This window comes from Diadema antillarum, unplaced genomic scaffold (assembly GCF_040938485.1).
Source record: "Diadema antillarum isolate AM-2024a unplaced genomic scaffold, OU_Dant_1.0 seq00000197_RagTag, whole genome shotgun sequence".
Lineage (NCBI taxonomy): Eukaryota > Metazoa > Echinodermata > Echinoidea > Diadematoida > Diadematidae > Diadema > Diadema antillarum.
In genome coordinates this window covers 158,181-175,080 of record NW_027271259.1, presented here as the reverse complement: position 1 = coordinate 175,080, position 16,900 = coordinate 158,181, and the positions used below count along the sequence as shown (strand labels likewise).

Sequence of the window (16,900 nt, the reverse complement as noted above, 5' to 3'; positions counted from 1 at the left end):
ATCATAATAACTCTGTTACTATAACCTCTATAATTTTCTTTTAGACAAGCAACAAACTGGTATAACTGTCTTTATCTATCTGTCCTCTACATGAGCACCAAGTGTTTTCATTATTTAAAGAAAGAAATATCAAAATCACAAGCGTTGCCCTCTACTTTCTTGACAAAGTATTTGTTATGGCCAATTTTGCTCAGGGCCATCACTATATAGGTAGTAATGAACTTGGAACCATTTTCTTCAAATCCGCATACACCAGCTAGAGATCTTAGACTTGAAGCAGGGAGGCGGAATTGCTTGAATTAACGCACTATATAATCTATGGGTATGGTTATATTTGAGAAACTTAAGTATACTATAGCAACGACTGTACTAGACATGCATATCAGCATCAAAGTAGGCCTATTTTCTATTATTTATTGAGTTACAATAATCTCGCATCCTTCCCTTACTCTATACCAGAGGAGGGATTACGGGGTAATTAAGTTTGCGCTCTCTTTTCAGTGGAAAGCGCTTCTGCGGTAAACTGGTAAACGCGGGAGCACTAATCTCTCACCCCTTCGTGATGTTCAGAGGAAGTTGAGGGAATACGCGGGAGGTACAAAAGCTTGCATGCCTTCCGTGTTCATTGGAGCGAACGCGGGAATCGCGGGAGCTACAAATTTCAACTCCCCTGCGTGTTCACGGGAAGTTCTGAGCGAATACACTAGTCAGGAGGTAAAATCGAAACTTGTCAAATCATTATGAAGATGAGAGTTCACAAATGCGTTTATTTTTCGAATCGTATTACATCGTCTGTGTCTACTCTTTGCCTCCTCTTGTAATCATAATTTTTATTGTCTCCTCTCATTTTGCAAGGGGTCTGTGCCGTCCATTTACTCACTTCACAAAAGCTAATTCCAATAATCATTTACCGGTATGTCATTATTATCATGACATCATAATTTTCTTTTAGCTCTATAATTTCCTTACGGATATTTCTAAGCGATACGACAGTTGTTTTCTAGCTCTATTTTTCGTATGAGCACGGTATGGTTCCTAGCTTTTCATATAACTTACGCAAATTTAATAAACAAACAGTGCAACGGGCCGCGGGGCGCTCAACAAATTGTAGATCGCGCGTGCCAGCTGTTGTGATCGCATTTTTCTCGACAGGTTGTGAGTATCAATGACATTTCGGGGAATACACGTTCTTTAGGGGCTACACGTGTTTTCATGGTTCTCTCGTGGCATAAAGTTACGGCAAATATATAGGCCATAAGTAAAGCAAACAAATGGAAATTAAAAAAAAAAAATCTTTCTCGTACGGTACGTTGCCTTAAGCTGTGACAGGGAACAGCTGATACGAACTAGCACAGGCTTATTAGCTCATGCGGTACCAGAAACACATGGAAGGCAATATTATTTATTTATTTATTTATTATCATTATTATTATCATTGTTATTATTATTATTTTTGGTACTGCCAACCAATCGACTCGGCGGTCATACAGCACGGTCGGAGAACTACGTGTAGATGTGAGACACAGGTGCGTCAGTTACCAGTGGGCCTACAAACTGTACTTTACGTACCTACAGGAATACTGTACTACATATATAATAGCAAAAAACACATCGTGCTGTTTTCATGGGACTGGAAATAAATTCAACGTTCTGCATAAACTGTCATGTTGCATTGATTCTTGCCGTTCGATGCCTCCTCGGGACTCGCTCGAAATGAGAAGGTATAACGATATTATACCGTTGCGTTCGTGGTCCAATGCGAATGTCTTCTAGTCTTTAATGATATGTAGCATAAATTTTACTTGGGTTTTGCTGAGATTAATTCCACATTTGTTTTTCAATGTACAAGTTTTGTACTGTGATTACGCCACTCGTAACACATACAGTGCACATTGCGTCGTCAGGAACAGCACGACAAGCACAACGTTGAATCGCGCGCTGCTAGCTGTGCTGTGCACAGTGTGCATGCATGCTGCAATCGCGATCGTACAACTCGCACTCGCTCGTGTGGGCGGGAGTTCCTTGTACTGTGTGCGGTATTGTCGCGATTTTTGGCGCCGCACACATCGTCCACGGACTTGCGAAAATTCTGCATGACAGAGCGCGGGAGTACGCGGGAGGACGCGGGCATACGCGGTAATCGCGGGAGTGACACGGACCCCCACAGGTTACCGCGAGCGGGACTGTAGGCTCGAATACACGAAGGTGGTACAATTTAAACTATGGTTTAAACCATGGACAAAGACCGTAGTTTTGTATGAGGCACCAAGTGTCGCATGGCCTATTTCATTAGTAGAAATTATCATTTCGTCGACAAAATCGACGAAATGACTGATTTCGTAACGAAATAGGCCATGTGACACTTGGCACCCCATACCAAACTACAGTCTTTGTCCATGGTTTAAACCATGGTTTCAATTGTACCACCTTCGTGAATTCGGGCCTCAGTGTGAAACTGTACTCTAAGGCTCACAATGCATACCCGATCTATGAAAAGCAATAAAGTGAGTCACGTGTGAACACAGTTTAGAGCAAGAATGCGCTCTGTGCTAGACTGTACAATTATGAAAGGATCAATGTTAATTAGTTTGCTATCCCTTGGGCATATTTGCTCTTGTCACTCAAAAACACAGAGAAAGAAAGAAAGGGGGAAAAAGGTAAACAGGAACTTTTATATAGAGCATACAAGGCAATGTCAACAGGGCATGCTTTCCTTGAATGTATGGTTTTGGTAGTGAAATATGGGAAATACTGCTAATTGCCATAATTGTATGTTGTAGATGTATTGTTGGAATGCTTGATATGCATACATGACTTAGAATATTCATGTTTTGGTCAAATATGCCTTCTGAACTTCATCTTGGGCCTAGTGGGGAAAAAATGTTTTCATTTATTGAAACAACAGTTTTTTGGTGTTTTTTTTTCCATACAAGCAGCAGAGTTTTAACTGTTATTGTAGTGATAGCTTATTAAAAAAGATACTTTGGTATCTAATGGTGCATTCTAACATTGTTTCAGTACATAAGATACCAGGACAACGGAGAGGTTGTTAACATTTCTTTAAAAAAATAACTAAACATGTTGTGAATAGTGCATGTGCGTTGACAACTGTACATTAAACAGTACTGGGAAAATTTATGTCCAAAAATAGTTCATGTCTACTACTAAATGTGATATTCTATCTTTAGAAGGTATAAACAATACTGTTATGTTCATTTTTGACATGACCATCATTTTAACCTGTAGTGATCATTTATCTTTCATTACACATTTTGATGATAATTTACATATAAATGCTTCACATTTCAGTGCAATCTTTTGAAACAAAACCAAAATTTGGTGTTTGGTGTGTTCTAAAAAACACTCAAAAATAATACTTTCCATGCAATTGGTAGTATTAGTATCTGAATATCAAGACAAATCAATAAATAATATCTTGCCATACAAGAAAAGAATTAGATACAGAGTATCATTGCAGATTTACTTGCCTTTAATGATTTGATGTCTCCTGTAATGCACATGGTTAAATGATAAGCGCTTGTCGGCCTGAATGGATGGCTAAGTTTTTTTCACACACTTTGATGACAATTTTGGTTGTGTTAGATTGCATTGTTGATGTTCAGTGATCATGAATCTTTAATTCTAGCTGGACCCAATAAAACGATCAAGCTTAGTGAGCCATGAGATCATCTATCTAATGATGGGAATGCGCTTATTTCAAGCAGAAGTGATGCTCATTAACCCATTGAAGACGAGTCGGAGAATACTCAGGCAAGCATCTGTGGGAAATGCGTGTTATAGCAAAATCAGTCCGTCCTCAATGGGTTAAGTAATTGTATCCCTTGAGAGGAAATGTTATTTGGAAAATAGAAATGAAAAAAAAAAACTACCTATCATTAAAACGTGAGAGCACAAAATGTGCTCAGTACCTGTAATAAGTCCTGACCATTCTGAAGTTTGCAAATTGTCGAGTTTAGTGTTCAATGCACCAATCAAAGTGACTTTGTGGTCATAGAATTTTGACTTCATCCTCATTATCTTCAAATGTTAAGAAAGAAAAGGCGAAAAAAGTAGATATTTCCTTGAATTTGTTGGAGGTATTGACTTTCTTTGTTGCAGGAGATATGTGAAAGTATAGTATTCAAGAGATGAAATGAGCAGAGCAGTATGAAAAGTAAAATAGAGGTAAAAAGCAAATTAAAGCAAATCAAGAACTTTGTATTACACTCATGTGAATATTACTACCACTGCTACTTCTACTACTACTACTACTACTTCTACTTCTACTACTACTACTTTTGGTGGTGCTGCTGCCGCTGCTCATAATACTGCCACTTGTCATTTTTAATACCATTATTGTGAAGCAGAACTTAAAGTACCTGTGCATATAATTACAGTCAAACCTGTCTATAGCAGCCACCCAAGGGAGACGGAAAAAGTGGCCATTATAGACAGGTGGCCACTATAGACAGGTAATCCAACTTTGTGTGCATTGCTTACATGTACATGCATCATCGTTGTATCCTTACATGTACATGTATGTGTGTACGTATGCACACACCGTGTATTTCATGCATTTAGCCATGCCGGTGTATATGAAATTGTTGCACAGTAGTACATGTATGTGTATATGTCGTGAAGAAAGCATAACACTAGTGCATTATTATGAGTGAATGAGGGATGAATGCAGCGGTGGCAATCACTGAATGTTGGCCGCACGGCTACAAAGCAGAAAAACACGCTGAACTATCGGCTTGGCTACTGCTCCATTGGGTTTTTGGCCGCTATAGACAGGTTAAAATCTACCGTGGGAAACAAAATTTCTGGCCACGTTAGACAGGTGGCCACTATACACAGGGTCTTTAACAGGGTTTTTCTCTCGGGGGGATTTTTCAGTGGCCGCTGTAGACAGGTGGCCGCTATAGACAGGTGGCCGCTATAGACAGGTGGCCGCTATAGACAGGTGGCCGCTAAGGCAGGTTTGACTGTATTACTTACACTGTTTCAACTGTAACTTTAAAGCCTTACAATCGTGGCAGGTGGTTTGTGCGGCACGGAGACGAATGCAACACGGCTGCCTCCCCCATTCTGTATCAAATGTAGTGACCCCGAATGAGAATAGCGCTGGCTCAATGGGTCAGCGAACAACACGCTAGACTACAAGAGTTCTGTGCTACAAATCTCCTGATCCAAAATGGCTGTCGGAGCGAGCCACGAGAGCTTCCGAATGGACGCACACTCTCAGTGCGCATGCGCATGAAGAGAGGCCAAAAGAGCCACGCGTCCTCTGGCCTCTCTCCTCCAATCACCGCAGCTCGCGGTCACGATGTTTGTGTATGATGCGTACACACACATGCACACACACACACGTGTCTCAGTGGCAGCATTGTCCCACACGTTTATGGATATAGCACCGAGTCTGGCACTGCGCAATTGCATGCACAAACTTTGGTCGTTCGGGAGTTTACGTACCATTAGGGATGATGATCGTCCGACTTTAACATCTTCTGCTACAACTGTAAGATCACATGACCTGTTCAAATTTCTCTATCTGCAGTTTTATTGTTATTCAAAATCTAAGTATTTTGAAGTATATTTAAGTAGGTTCCAACAAATTGCTCTGATAGTAAAACAGATGTTAGTATAAATAGTAATATTAATTGTGCATCCAAAGTAGATATCATGTACCATTTTATTCTGTTACATTTCATGTGTTTTTCATTAAGAAATATGAAAATAGATTGAAATTGAAATTGAAAGCAATATATTTTTAGTGGCTTCAACAGTCCCGCGATGTTTTGACAGGATGTTGATATCAGTTTAGACTAGTATATGAGTGCCTATACTTAAAGGCTGTTGAGCAATCACAGATTTTAGTATTTTCCCCTGGCATGCTTCAAAGTAATTAGGACTACAATGTAATTCATCACGACTAATGACAATCTACAAATTAGTAAAGAGTTAAGTTTGCTACAGACATGACAACAGTCTGAATCAAATATATATGTATGCAAGATGATGAGATGGTGAAATAATTTTTGTGCAAGAAGAGTAAACAATGAATACCTAAATTGGCAACATTAAAGGACAAGTTCACCTTTATAAACATAAGGATTGAGAGAATGTAGCAATATTAGTAGAACACATCATTGAAAGTTTGAGGAAAATCAGACAATCCGTTCAATAGTTATGAATTTTTAAAATTTTTGTGCAGTAACCGCTGGATGAGAAGACTACTGCAGTGTATGAATAACTTGCGTACAACAATATAAGGAAAATATAAAGAGAATTTCACAAAATTCCATCTTTTGAAAAAAGTACACATTCCCCTGACTCGTTACCGACAAATGTTATGGGCAATATTATTCCCCCTGCCTTTAGAAAGAGGCAAGTCAAGTGCTCTTTTATTATGCGAAAAAAGTGAAAATATGTTGAATTTTCTTTTACATTTTCTTTATACTGTTGTACGCATATGACTCACAAGCTGTAGTAGTCTCCTCATCCAGCGGTTCCAACACAAAAATTTTAAAAATTCATAACTTTTGCATCGATTGTCCAATTTTCCTCAAACTTTCATTGATGTATTCTACTACTATTGTTGCATTCACTCAATCCTTATGTTTATGAAGGTGAACTTGTCCTTTAAGTGATCAGTGAATTGGCTATGAGTTTGGTGCTGCTGTGCCACAGAACTGATTCATGCCTGGTACACACTGCCTCAGGGGAAATGAAAGCACACACAAATTCCGTTGTATAGCCCAGTCTTTCCTGGATTCTAGCTATTCTGACATAAACATGGGCCCAGGGCCAACATTCAGCATGAGTAGTCTCAGAATTAGGAATACAATGTAAAACAAAAAAATGATAATATGGGTTTTACATGTATAACATCTTCGCCTGACACACATTTAGCCATATGATTAATAAGCAGTCTGTATTCAATGCAGTGAACAATCTCTTTCATTTTATCCTGTGAAATGCAAATCTTTTATTTTTAGAAAAATAAAAATAAAAGCCCTCCTTGTTAGACCTATTTTAGTAGAGAAATGCAGTAGGAAACTGTTGAAATTCTAGGGAGAGCAAAATTTTCTTGTGTGTAGAAGTGCAGTTTGTCGCAGGATTGAAATTCTGCACCCCCCCCCCCCCCCGCCCCGACACACACACACAAGATGGAAGTATAGTGTGGACATGCTTCCCAGGGAATTGCTTTCAGAATTAAGCTCCACTTTAATCCGTATTTGTATCCATATTTTTAGGTTCTCTTTACAGAGGTTAGACTTTGGCATAGGTCACCATCCTTAATATTTTGCTCAAGGTTCAGTCCCTGCCATAAGAGAGAGAGAAAAAAAAAAGAAAAAAGAAAAGAAAACATTGAAATTGTAGGGGTTAGTGTCCAACCACTGCAATGACGCAAGCTTTAAATGCCAGCGCACAGTATGCATGCGTCTTTGTTATTTCTCCAGCCACTAATCTGGATCAAAACCTTTCAGTTCTAGTAATCCAGTCTCCAGAAGTGCACGTCCAATAACATATAGGTTTTTTTTTCACAATTTACCCCTGTTTTTAATGTTAAGGATTCCCCACAAAGACTGTAGTAAATAAACTGTATAGAGCCCTCTTTGATTTAAAGGCCACTCAGAATCATTTTTAGTCATCAGCATTCCTTCCTCTTTCTCTTTCAAAATTCTGTTATGTGCTAAATTGAAAAAAAAAACAGATTAAAAAGAATTGTGTGATTTTTATGAACTGGAAAGTTCATTCTCAAACTGGCACATAAAGAAAGGATAGATGGTATAGAACAAATGCAGCTATAGAAAATTTTAAGATTGATTAGACTAAGGAGATCTCACACTCTCAACCACTTCACTTGATTATTAACCCTTTTTATGCCAGAGACTTTAGGCAGTGTGTACAATGCTATAGGGTCTTCTGTGCCAATCATTACTCACAGCACACAAAGGTTTAACCTTCCTAGGTGCTTTAATTTCTTCACTGATTAGCACAGGTGTCCTGTGCCTAATTGTCCAGGAATAGGGCTTATGTAATCCTATTAATCAATTCTACATTACCATTGTATTTGTGTGCAACTGGTGTATAGATGACCCTAAGTGGGTTTGTCCAGCTCTAGCCAAGTTTTTTTGTTTGTTCGTTTTTTCCCTCTTGAGAATTGAACATACCCCATTTGAAGATTTAGGCAGGGTACAGTCATGAGCATTGAAGCATAAACAGTTAAAGTGAAAATCCATTCCACATTTGAGTTGGCATTGAATTGATATTGAAATTCAGAACAGTTCAATCTTCATTACAGTTGAACAAACACAAGAAAGTTAAGGGAATTTTGGAAGGACTGGTATGTTTTATTTTTTGAAATGGTAATTTTGGTCACAATTTTATGGAACTTTAATATAAAAGGCAATGAAGTGATTGCTTCAGAAATTTGCTGTTGATTTGCACTGTCTTATATATCATAAGCTCATTCTTTTTGTCAATCAGCTACTATAACCACTCCCCTTCATATTTTGATGAGAAGGATTTTTCTTCATCTGAAAGTCTCAAAAAATGGGAGGTTTCGTGAAAGATTTGAATGCATGGGAAATGGAGAACATGCAAGGTCATGACATAACCTTTACCTCATCATATTTGCATATCATGTAACTGTGACAAAAATCACTGTTCTGGAGGAAATATGATACTTCACAATTGCATGAAATCTTATTTCCAGTTCTTATTTCCAGTCTTCATTTTCACGACAATTTGACTGCACTGTTCGTTTTGCGTTTTGCTACATTAATCAAAGTAAACATCAGTATCTGTGAAAAGGAAATATGGCTTTTAACTTTATAGTGAAGCAGAAGATTTTCAGTCTTGTCATTTCATAAATCTTCTGAGGGGGCAGTGGGCTGGCCAGAAGTTATTTACCTCCATATGACCCGTATTTCCTTCACATACTGTGGCACAGTGAGGAAAGAGATCTCCGCCCTCATAAAACTTGATTATGGCTTTGGTGTCAAAAAAAGCATATTGCCCGGATAGCAGTCTGCCATCTGCTGTTGTGATTGCCACGGAAACCAGGTTGCAGGCAGGATGCCTGGTCTCCGGTAATGAGGGGATGATGATTTCCCCTGATCGAGGGGTGAGCCCCTCCTGTTTGTTTAGAAAGTGTTCAGTAAATTGTGGAAAGCTAAAAATGTAAACACAGCAATCTGGTGGTCTTTATTATCTTTCTACATGAGGAGGAATTTTTGTCTCTTGGAATAACGGTATGGAAAAAAACAGAAATGACAGAAATAATCCAAAGGCATGATGAAATATGACATATGTACACTGTACCTGTGATGATGTCACATGCATTAAAGCCTAGAAAACTGAATAATTATGCAGTTTTGTTTGCAGAATTTGAAATGATGTATGTTTGTTTACAAAATCAAGATTGCAATGAGTTTTCTAGCTCTTCCATAGTTTTAAAGGCAAAGAAAGTTTTGACATTTCTTTTCATTTTGGAGGCATGTTACTGTTGAGAATTGAATTTTTATATTCCATTTGAATGCTTACAATAAGTAACCTCCTGTACCCTTGCGTGCCACCAAGGTTTAGAGCTAATTTTCTTTCTAGTTTCCTAATCTGGTGGCCAGCTTTGTTGGAAATTGAATGGAATAAATACATCGATATGAAAGCTTTAGAGTGATGAGAACTTAAAGATACTAAAGTCAGAAAATCTAATTTGATGACTATTTTTTATGAGTCTTGTGGCCACGGGTATGTACATTGTATGAGATAAATAGGAATGCAGTTATTAGACCAATGTTTTGTATGTTTAGCCATGCATTGTGTAATGTAAAATGATTATGTGTCCAACAGTTAAAAAAGGACAATTTTATCATGTACATTATGCCATCAACCCATATCTATTTTTAGTTTGTCTTAGTTTATTTATAAGAGCCATTAGTTATTGCTTCTGTGTTTCAGTTAGTGACCTGCAATAAGCTTTTGTCATAAGTTACCTGTTGATGACATACTGTATTTTCTGTCATACTTCCTGTAAGCGGAATTCAAACTTGCCCTTGGCCAGTAGGCAATGATTTACTCTTACGTAAGTATGATTCTTTACGAGCATTTATCAAGCCAGTATTCTGCAGAGATGTGATTCACTCACTTCATTGCTGTTAAAGGGATAGTACAGTTTTGGTTAAGATGAGAAATAGGCTTTCGAATTTTTGCAAGATACCAAGAAAACACTTATGATATAGCACAGAGCATACCATTTTAAGAGGAATTCAAAGTTTATTTGATGAAAATCGGGTTTGGAATAACTGAAACAGCCAAAAACAAAGTAAAACAAAGCGATGGTTACAAAGTGTGGGTCCCACACTTTATTAGAATCGTTCTTTTTTGGATATCTCAGCCATTTCAAAACTAATTTTTATCAAATAAACGTTGAATTCCTCATAAAATTGCATGCTCTTTCATATTTCATATGAAATTTCTCATTATCTCACCTAAAAATGTTAGAAACCTGAAATTAGGTCTCAACCAGAACTGTACGATCCCTTTAAGGTGAATTCTTCAAAGGGATTAGCCATGAATGTTTTTTCAGGTTGTTTCATTCATTCAAGCATATGGCACTGTGTGCCTGGTTGATGCTGTTTGCTGTCTATTACTGGTCATGTGGTGAACCAGGAGGGGTAGGCATCATTCGCCCGTTTTCTTGTGAGGGTGGGTAGGGGGCCCACTTCACCGGGTTAGCACCCTGCTCATTGCGATGAATGAATGAAGTGGGGTCTTTTACATGCGTGTGTTATTGCTAACACACACAGGACCTCCATTTAATGTCCTATCTGAGGGACGGAGTGTTTTTGCCTCTTTATGTACTAGAGGTGACGGAATGATTACACACAACATTGCCCAGTGAGACTTGGGATTCGAACCTGGTACTCTTGGATGTGAAGGTAGACGCGTTACCTATGTACTGAGCCACATCCCCGTAGATATTAAAAGCCTGTTATTCACAAGCAGGATGGCAAAGCCAGGGGTATGGGCTAAGTTGAAGGGAATTGTTCAGCAGATACATTGTATGATGTCCTTTCCTTTGTGGTTCATTTGAAAACCACAACTCGTCAGCGAACATATGCACATAAGCGAAGTACAATACGAATCCTACGTTTGGACTTGGAGGTTGACTAAAAGAAGTCTGCAATCACTCAATAATCTTCACCGAATTTAGGCCACTTGCGAGTGCCTGTTGTGTGAGCATTTTGCAAAGTGTTAGTGAGATTTCCGAATATATTCCAAGTTGGTCCAACCTTTGCAATACATACTGTATAAGCTGTTATTTTCGCGTACAGGTATTTTTGTCAATGAGGAGGTCATGGACATTTTCGCGAGATGTTGTTTTTCGCAAATTGACACAAAGCTGTCGTAAGTGCACTATAATACACCAGTGCATGGGTGACATTTTCGCATGTTGTTAAATTTGCGGTCCAACAGTGATTTGCGAAATTCGCAAAAACAACAGCTTATACAGTCGTCTCCTCCCGGTAAAGTCCCCTTAAAGCAGACTTTCCCTTACAAACCAACCTAGAAAATAATACTCCTGTTGTGCACTCATGTTGATTTGGGTAGACTGGAGGAATAATGATCAAGTACATCCACAGACATTTTGGCCCACCTTAGTCTAGTAAAAACTGCCCTTTATGGACAACACGATCCCCCATCAGTCTGACGAAGGCATCGAGGGCAAAAGACATTAAGACTGGTTAGCCTTCATTTGCGTGGGACAACAGTAATGTGTCGTTTCTGTCATGACTGGTCCAAAAGACTGGGAGACATTCTGTGGATGCGTCAAGACTCTGCGAGTATTCATTTAACCCCCCCCCCCCTTCTATGTAACCCCCTCCTTTTACCTTGTCAGCTAAGAAAGCAAAATAAGCTGATAATCTGAGAGAATTGTTTTAGAGCATCTTGATGATGTGCTTAAGATTGCGTATGAAATTTGCCTATTTTGAAATGTACATGTTGTACACTTTGAATATTCATTTTGTCACCTTTGTTTGTTTTCTGTTGTTCCTTTTTAGTAGAATCATGATTATTGAGCCCTTTAATTAGAGTACATGTATACTTTACATGCTGCTGATGATATGATTTGCTTCATCAACATTCATTAATGATGATATGGCACATACTAATCTCTTTTTTTCCCCTTCTGTTTGCATTATATTCTATCCCTGACCACAGGAAGTAAGAGACCAGTTTATCAGCACTAAAAAGGAGAGGATTCTTCCCAAGTCATTCTCTCACAAACCATTTGTGGTGAGTATTGGTGGTACTTGTATTGTTTTTAATATAACATCCTTGAAATACCAGTGGCTACCCCTCTTAATTCTTTGCATCGCCTGTGACTGCAGCTCCTGTTTGTTTGTGTGTTTGTGTGTTTGTGTGTGGGTGAGGGGGTGGAGGTGCACTTGTTTGTTTGTGAGTGTGTGTGTGTGAGTGTGTGTGTGTGTGTGTGTGTGTGTGTGTGTGTGTGTGTGTGTGTGAGGGTGTGTGTGTGTATGTTTATGAGGGGATGGGGGTTCACTTGTTTGTTTGTGTGTGTGTGTGTGTGTGTGTGTTTGATGTGGTGTGTGAAATTGTGTTTCTACCTGGTTCATATTGTTTCTCTATCATCCACCTATAAATCCCTATTTTTACGAGATCAATTTGTCTAAACCTAGATGCCAGTTGCATAACATTTACTTTTTTGGCTTCACAGTGAGTAATAGAGACTGACATTGCAAGAAATCTCTTGGAAGGGATAGGGAGTGAATGCAGGGAAAGTTTAGTTTTGTATGTCTGATTTTGGAAAGATACATTATTGTTGTCGCAACTGCCTATTTTCAAGAGATACATGTATATCCTTGTACTCATCAAAGCAATGGTATTAAAAATATATATATCGTCGCTGGGGCGACAAGACCTCGTATCTACAAAATGTCAAATGTTCAGGAGAGCAAAAAAATATGGCAGCCAAAGCAATGTATCAAATGGGACAGACATTCCTTTGACATGCTGTGGTGGCTTCATTTTTGGGGTAAGACATCTAGGATTTTGACAGGACATCACTTAACTGATTATCTGACCATTTATTCAACAAAGTCTTTTTCACCAAAATTGCAGATACAAGGTCTTGTCACCCCAGCGACGATATATATATATATATATATATATATATATATATTATTGACTCTAAAACTGCCCGACCATTTTTATAGATCGGTAAGACATATTGAAGGAATGATTACATAAAATTGTATGCCCCAATAATTCCAGCTTGCAATAAAAACCTTTGCCATGGGTGACAGTTCAGCAACAGCCAGTCAGCTGAGAGCATGTCAGTTGTTGCAATGGTAATGCTAATGATGGTAAGTTGCAATTATTGCAGAGTGTTAAATGAAGAGGGCCTCGGGTGTGACAAGAGTGTACTGACTACCTGTGAAGTTTCTACGAGTTGAAGGTCGGTCTCTGCAAATCCTTATGATGCTAGAGGGGAGAGGAGAGTGGTTAGAGCATTGAAAAAGACTAGCCCCGTAGGAGCTAATTCTGTATCCATAAAATTAGATTTTAAAGGAACATGGTAGTCTATGAGATAATTTAAAACTATATGATCAAAAGTGAAATAATATACAAATAGTGAATGGTCACGAGTGCAATGGTACGAGATTTCGCACGAGGTGAAAGATAGAGGCGCTCTATTCAACGAGGCGAAGCCGAGTTGAATAGAGCGCCTCATCTTTCACCGAGTGCGAAATCTCGTTCCATTGCACGAGTAAAGACCATACACTATTTGATTTATACAACGTCCAAGTAGATCTTTTTGGTCTAAGTAGGCCTAGAAGTCTATATATGTATGAAAAATATAGCTATACATGTGGATCTACTGCGATTCTCTTTCTGGCTTGTGCAATCAGGGCGTTTTAGATACAGGTCATCACAGCCGAGCCTAGCGCTCATACACACGTACACTACCACTACGAAGGCCTACGTACGCACATGCATGTACCGCACACGTACACTGCGCTAGCTGCATGCGATCCTCAATATGCAACACACAGTACACGCAGTACCGTACAATTTCTTGAACCGTGGAATAGAACGAAAAAATCGAACCAAGTTGCACGCAAAAATAGAATAAAAATTGCACGGCGCGCTGAATGGAGTACTTATTGAATATCACGTGACCAACAATCCTCCAATCAAATTACAAGGATCTACTTGGACGTTGTATAAAACCTGCAGGTTCATCAAATATTTGAGTAAAACTAATGAATGAGTAGAATTATTAGTATTTGTAATATCATTTTTAAAAAATGGCATCGTATGGCAGACTGAAAATGGCGTCTTTGGTCATATGACTATGACATCATAACTTTAGATGAGCAGCTGTTTGGCTTGCACTATACAATAGATATCACCTGTTTCCAGATTTCTGTCATAAATGTTCTTTGTTTTGTTGCATTTCTATTCTAACCTCTCTTCAAGGTCCATTGATACAAGAAGTTTTCCGTACACTTTTTAATAAAGAGTGAAAGTGCTCCTTTATGTGATTTTGGGGGAAAAGTTTTATGTTTAGAGATTTTGTCTAGACATTACAAATGGAGAACCGCTCAACTATGACATCATTATTGCAATATAGAGCAGTGAGACATTTCCATGGTCACTATAGAATGCCATTATTAATGATGTTTAAAAAGATACTTGAGAAGGTACTAAATGCTTTGTAAATCCCTGTGTTGATTCAGTCTTTAGATGCCTCAGGCCTCAAGTTAGTTTCACTTTTGTGGTATAATATCTGCATCAAGGGGCCTTGCACATGATCACAGGAAGTTTGTGTATCTATGGGATTTGTGAGCCATTGGCAATACAAAATCAAGTTGTCTCCGGTTTCTATTCTGTCGCTGATTACACCAATTTACTGTATATTTATTTATAAGAGGAGAGGAAACGTGAACTTTTTTAACAGCTCAGCACTATTCCGAGGAGTGAAGGGGAAATTGATTGGTTTAATATGTATTACCCTACAAGTCAACATTATCATTTGAGGACTACATTTAATTACAGGAAATTTATATCTGTTTCGTAATCTCTGGAATGGACCTGACATGTGAGAAAGATAGACAGACATTATTAAAGTTGTCTTTTGATTACATATTATACTATATATAGATGAACTGTAAGTTCTTAAAGCAAATGTTGTATTGTATATAATACCGACTTGCATAATTACACCCACTGGCTGAGCAAGTACCTTTCGTCATTGTTTTGAAATAGATGAAAGTGAGAGGAAATGAAATGTATTAAAGATTTGGTGTTACTTTCATGCACATTTGAACTATGAAAAAGACAGATGAATGTTCCGTTGAATAAATGTTAATGCCAGCGTCTTGACCATCATTTGAAATTTAAACTTTTAAAAGCCATCTCCAAATTGATTTGATAAATAATTTAAAATGTAAATAAACAGAATGATACAAGTTTCTTCAGAACCTGAAAAGGCATGTAAAGAAAGTCAAGGAATGTGGAAGGTCCACATATTTTCGCAAAGCAGTGATCTTTCACACATAATAAATATTGACATGTGTTAATAATGTGTTTGGTAGAGAATCTAGAAACTGTATATGTACAGCAAGAAGGAGGGTGGTGTTTATGACTGCTTAACCCATTGAGGATGAGTCCTGAGCGTACTCGGGCATGTGTCTATGGGAAAGGGGTGTTGTAGCAAAATCAGTCCGTCCTCAACTGCCTAATATCAACAATCCACCCTCTGCACAGAAACAGACTGAGTAGAATTGAAATAGCATCGGAGTTTGCCAAGTTGCCAAATGGAGAGGAAGTTTGAATCAAAATTTGATGCTCAACTTGGACACTAGATTTAAACCTAAAGATGAACTTTTCCCACAAACTGTCACACGTCCAACTTATCATTATTCAAACTAGACTGGTTTCCAGGATTCTTGCTGCTGAAGCCTAAATATTTTGTCTTCTTTTAGCATGGATGATTCTCCTCAGTACTGACTTGAGATATCTCCAAAATCTTTCATATGACTGAATAAAATGTGTTTAATTAATATACCCATCAGTGTTGAATAAAGACTAGTGTTTTCTGATCCCACTCCATATCTAGACGATACTCTGGCCAATGTCTAAAATGAAATTGCACAAAGGTACATAACTCAAGCTTATATATGGCCCTTGTTTGAGCATTGTCGATTTGGACTGAATACTGATTTGAAATGTGTTCAAAGCTTTTCATGTAACCCTCCTCAAAATGCTGTAAGAGATAGACACTCATACCTTCTATATATATTGCTTGTGATATCAGACTGTTCTATTCAGTATACAATACCTGCAATGTCATATTCCTTTGATGCTAGTGAGGCTAAAAACGGAGAGGACATTTAGCTTGTATGGGGATACTAGGTATTCTGTCTCTTTCTCTTGTTGCGTCAGGGACAGGTACGACTTGCGGCTCATTTGTTTTTGTGGTGGGCCAAGGATATTAGTGTGATTTCCTCGTCACCAGGCTATTAATACTCCTTGGTGAGAGGAAGGGGGGGGGGGGTTTAATTTGACATGATGTCATGCTGGAAATATCTGTCGCGGAATCCCATTCGAGGGTCATAGTGATGGGATTCCCTCAGTATTACATGCCAGTTTGTGATTATATAACTCTTGTGCATATTTCCCAAGAAACCTCACTTTTTTTCTCAGCTGGTTTAGGCACTTTACTTTTTTAAAAGCAACCTAATGCTTAACCTGTTAAAGATTACTGTACTTATGTATAAGCTGTTATTTTTGTGAGGGTTTAAAATATGCACATTTTTGCAAATTTCATGAATCACAGTTGAATCACGAATTTAACAACATA

At 38.3% G+C, this 16,900-nt stretch overlaps 1 protein-coding gene across 1 annotated transcript in view; it reads left to right on the top strand.

Moving 5' to 3' along the window:
- Window positions 1–16,900, top strand: part of LOC139728776 (uncharacterized) — a 196,030-nt gene that overhangs the window by 137,887 nt on the left and 41,243 nt on the right. Inside the window, exon 5 of the mRNA XM_071639716.1 lies at window positions 12,232–12,306. Coding sequence (XP_071495817.1) covers window positions 12,232–12,306 — 75 coding nt within the window. The remainder of the gene's footprint in view (window positions 1–12,231; window positions 12,307–16,900) is intronic.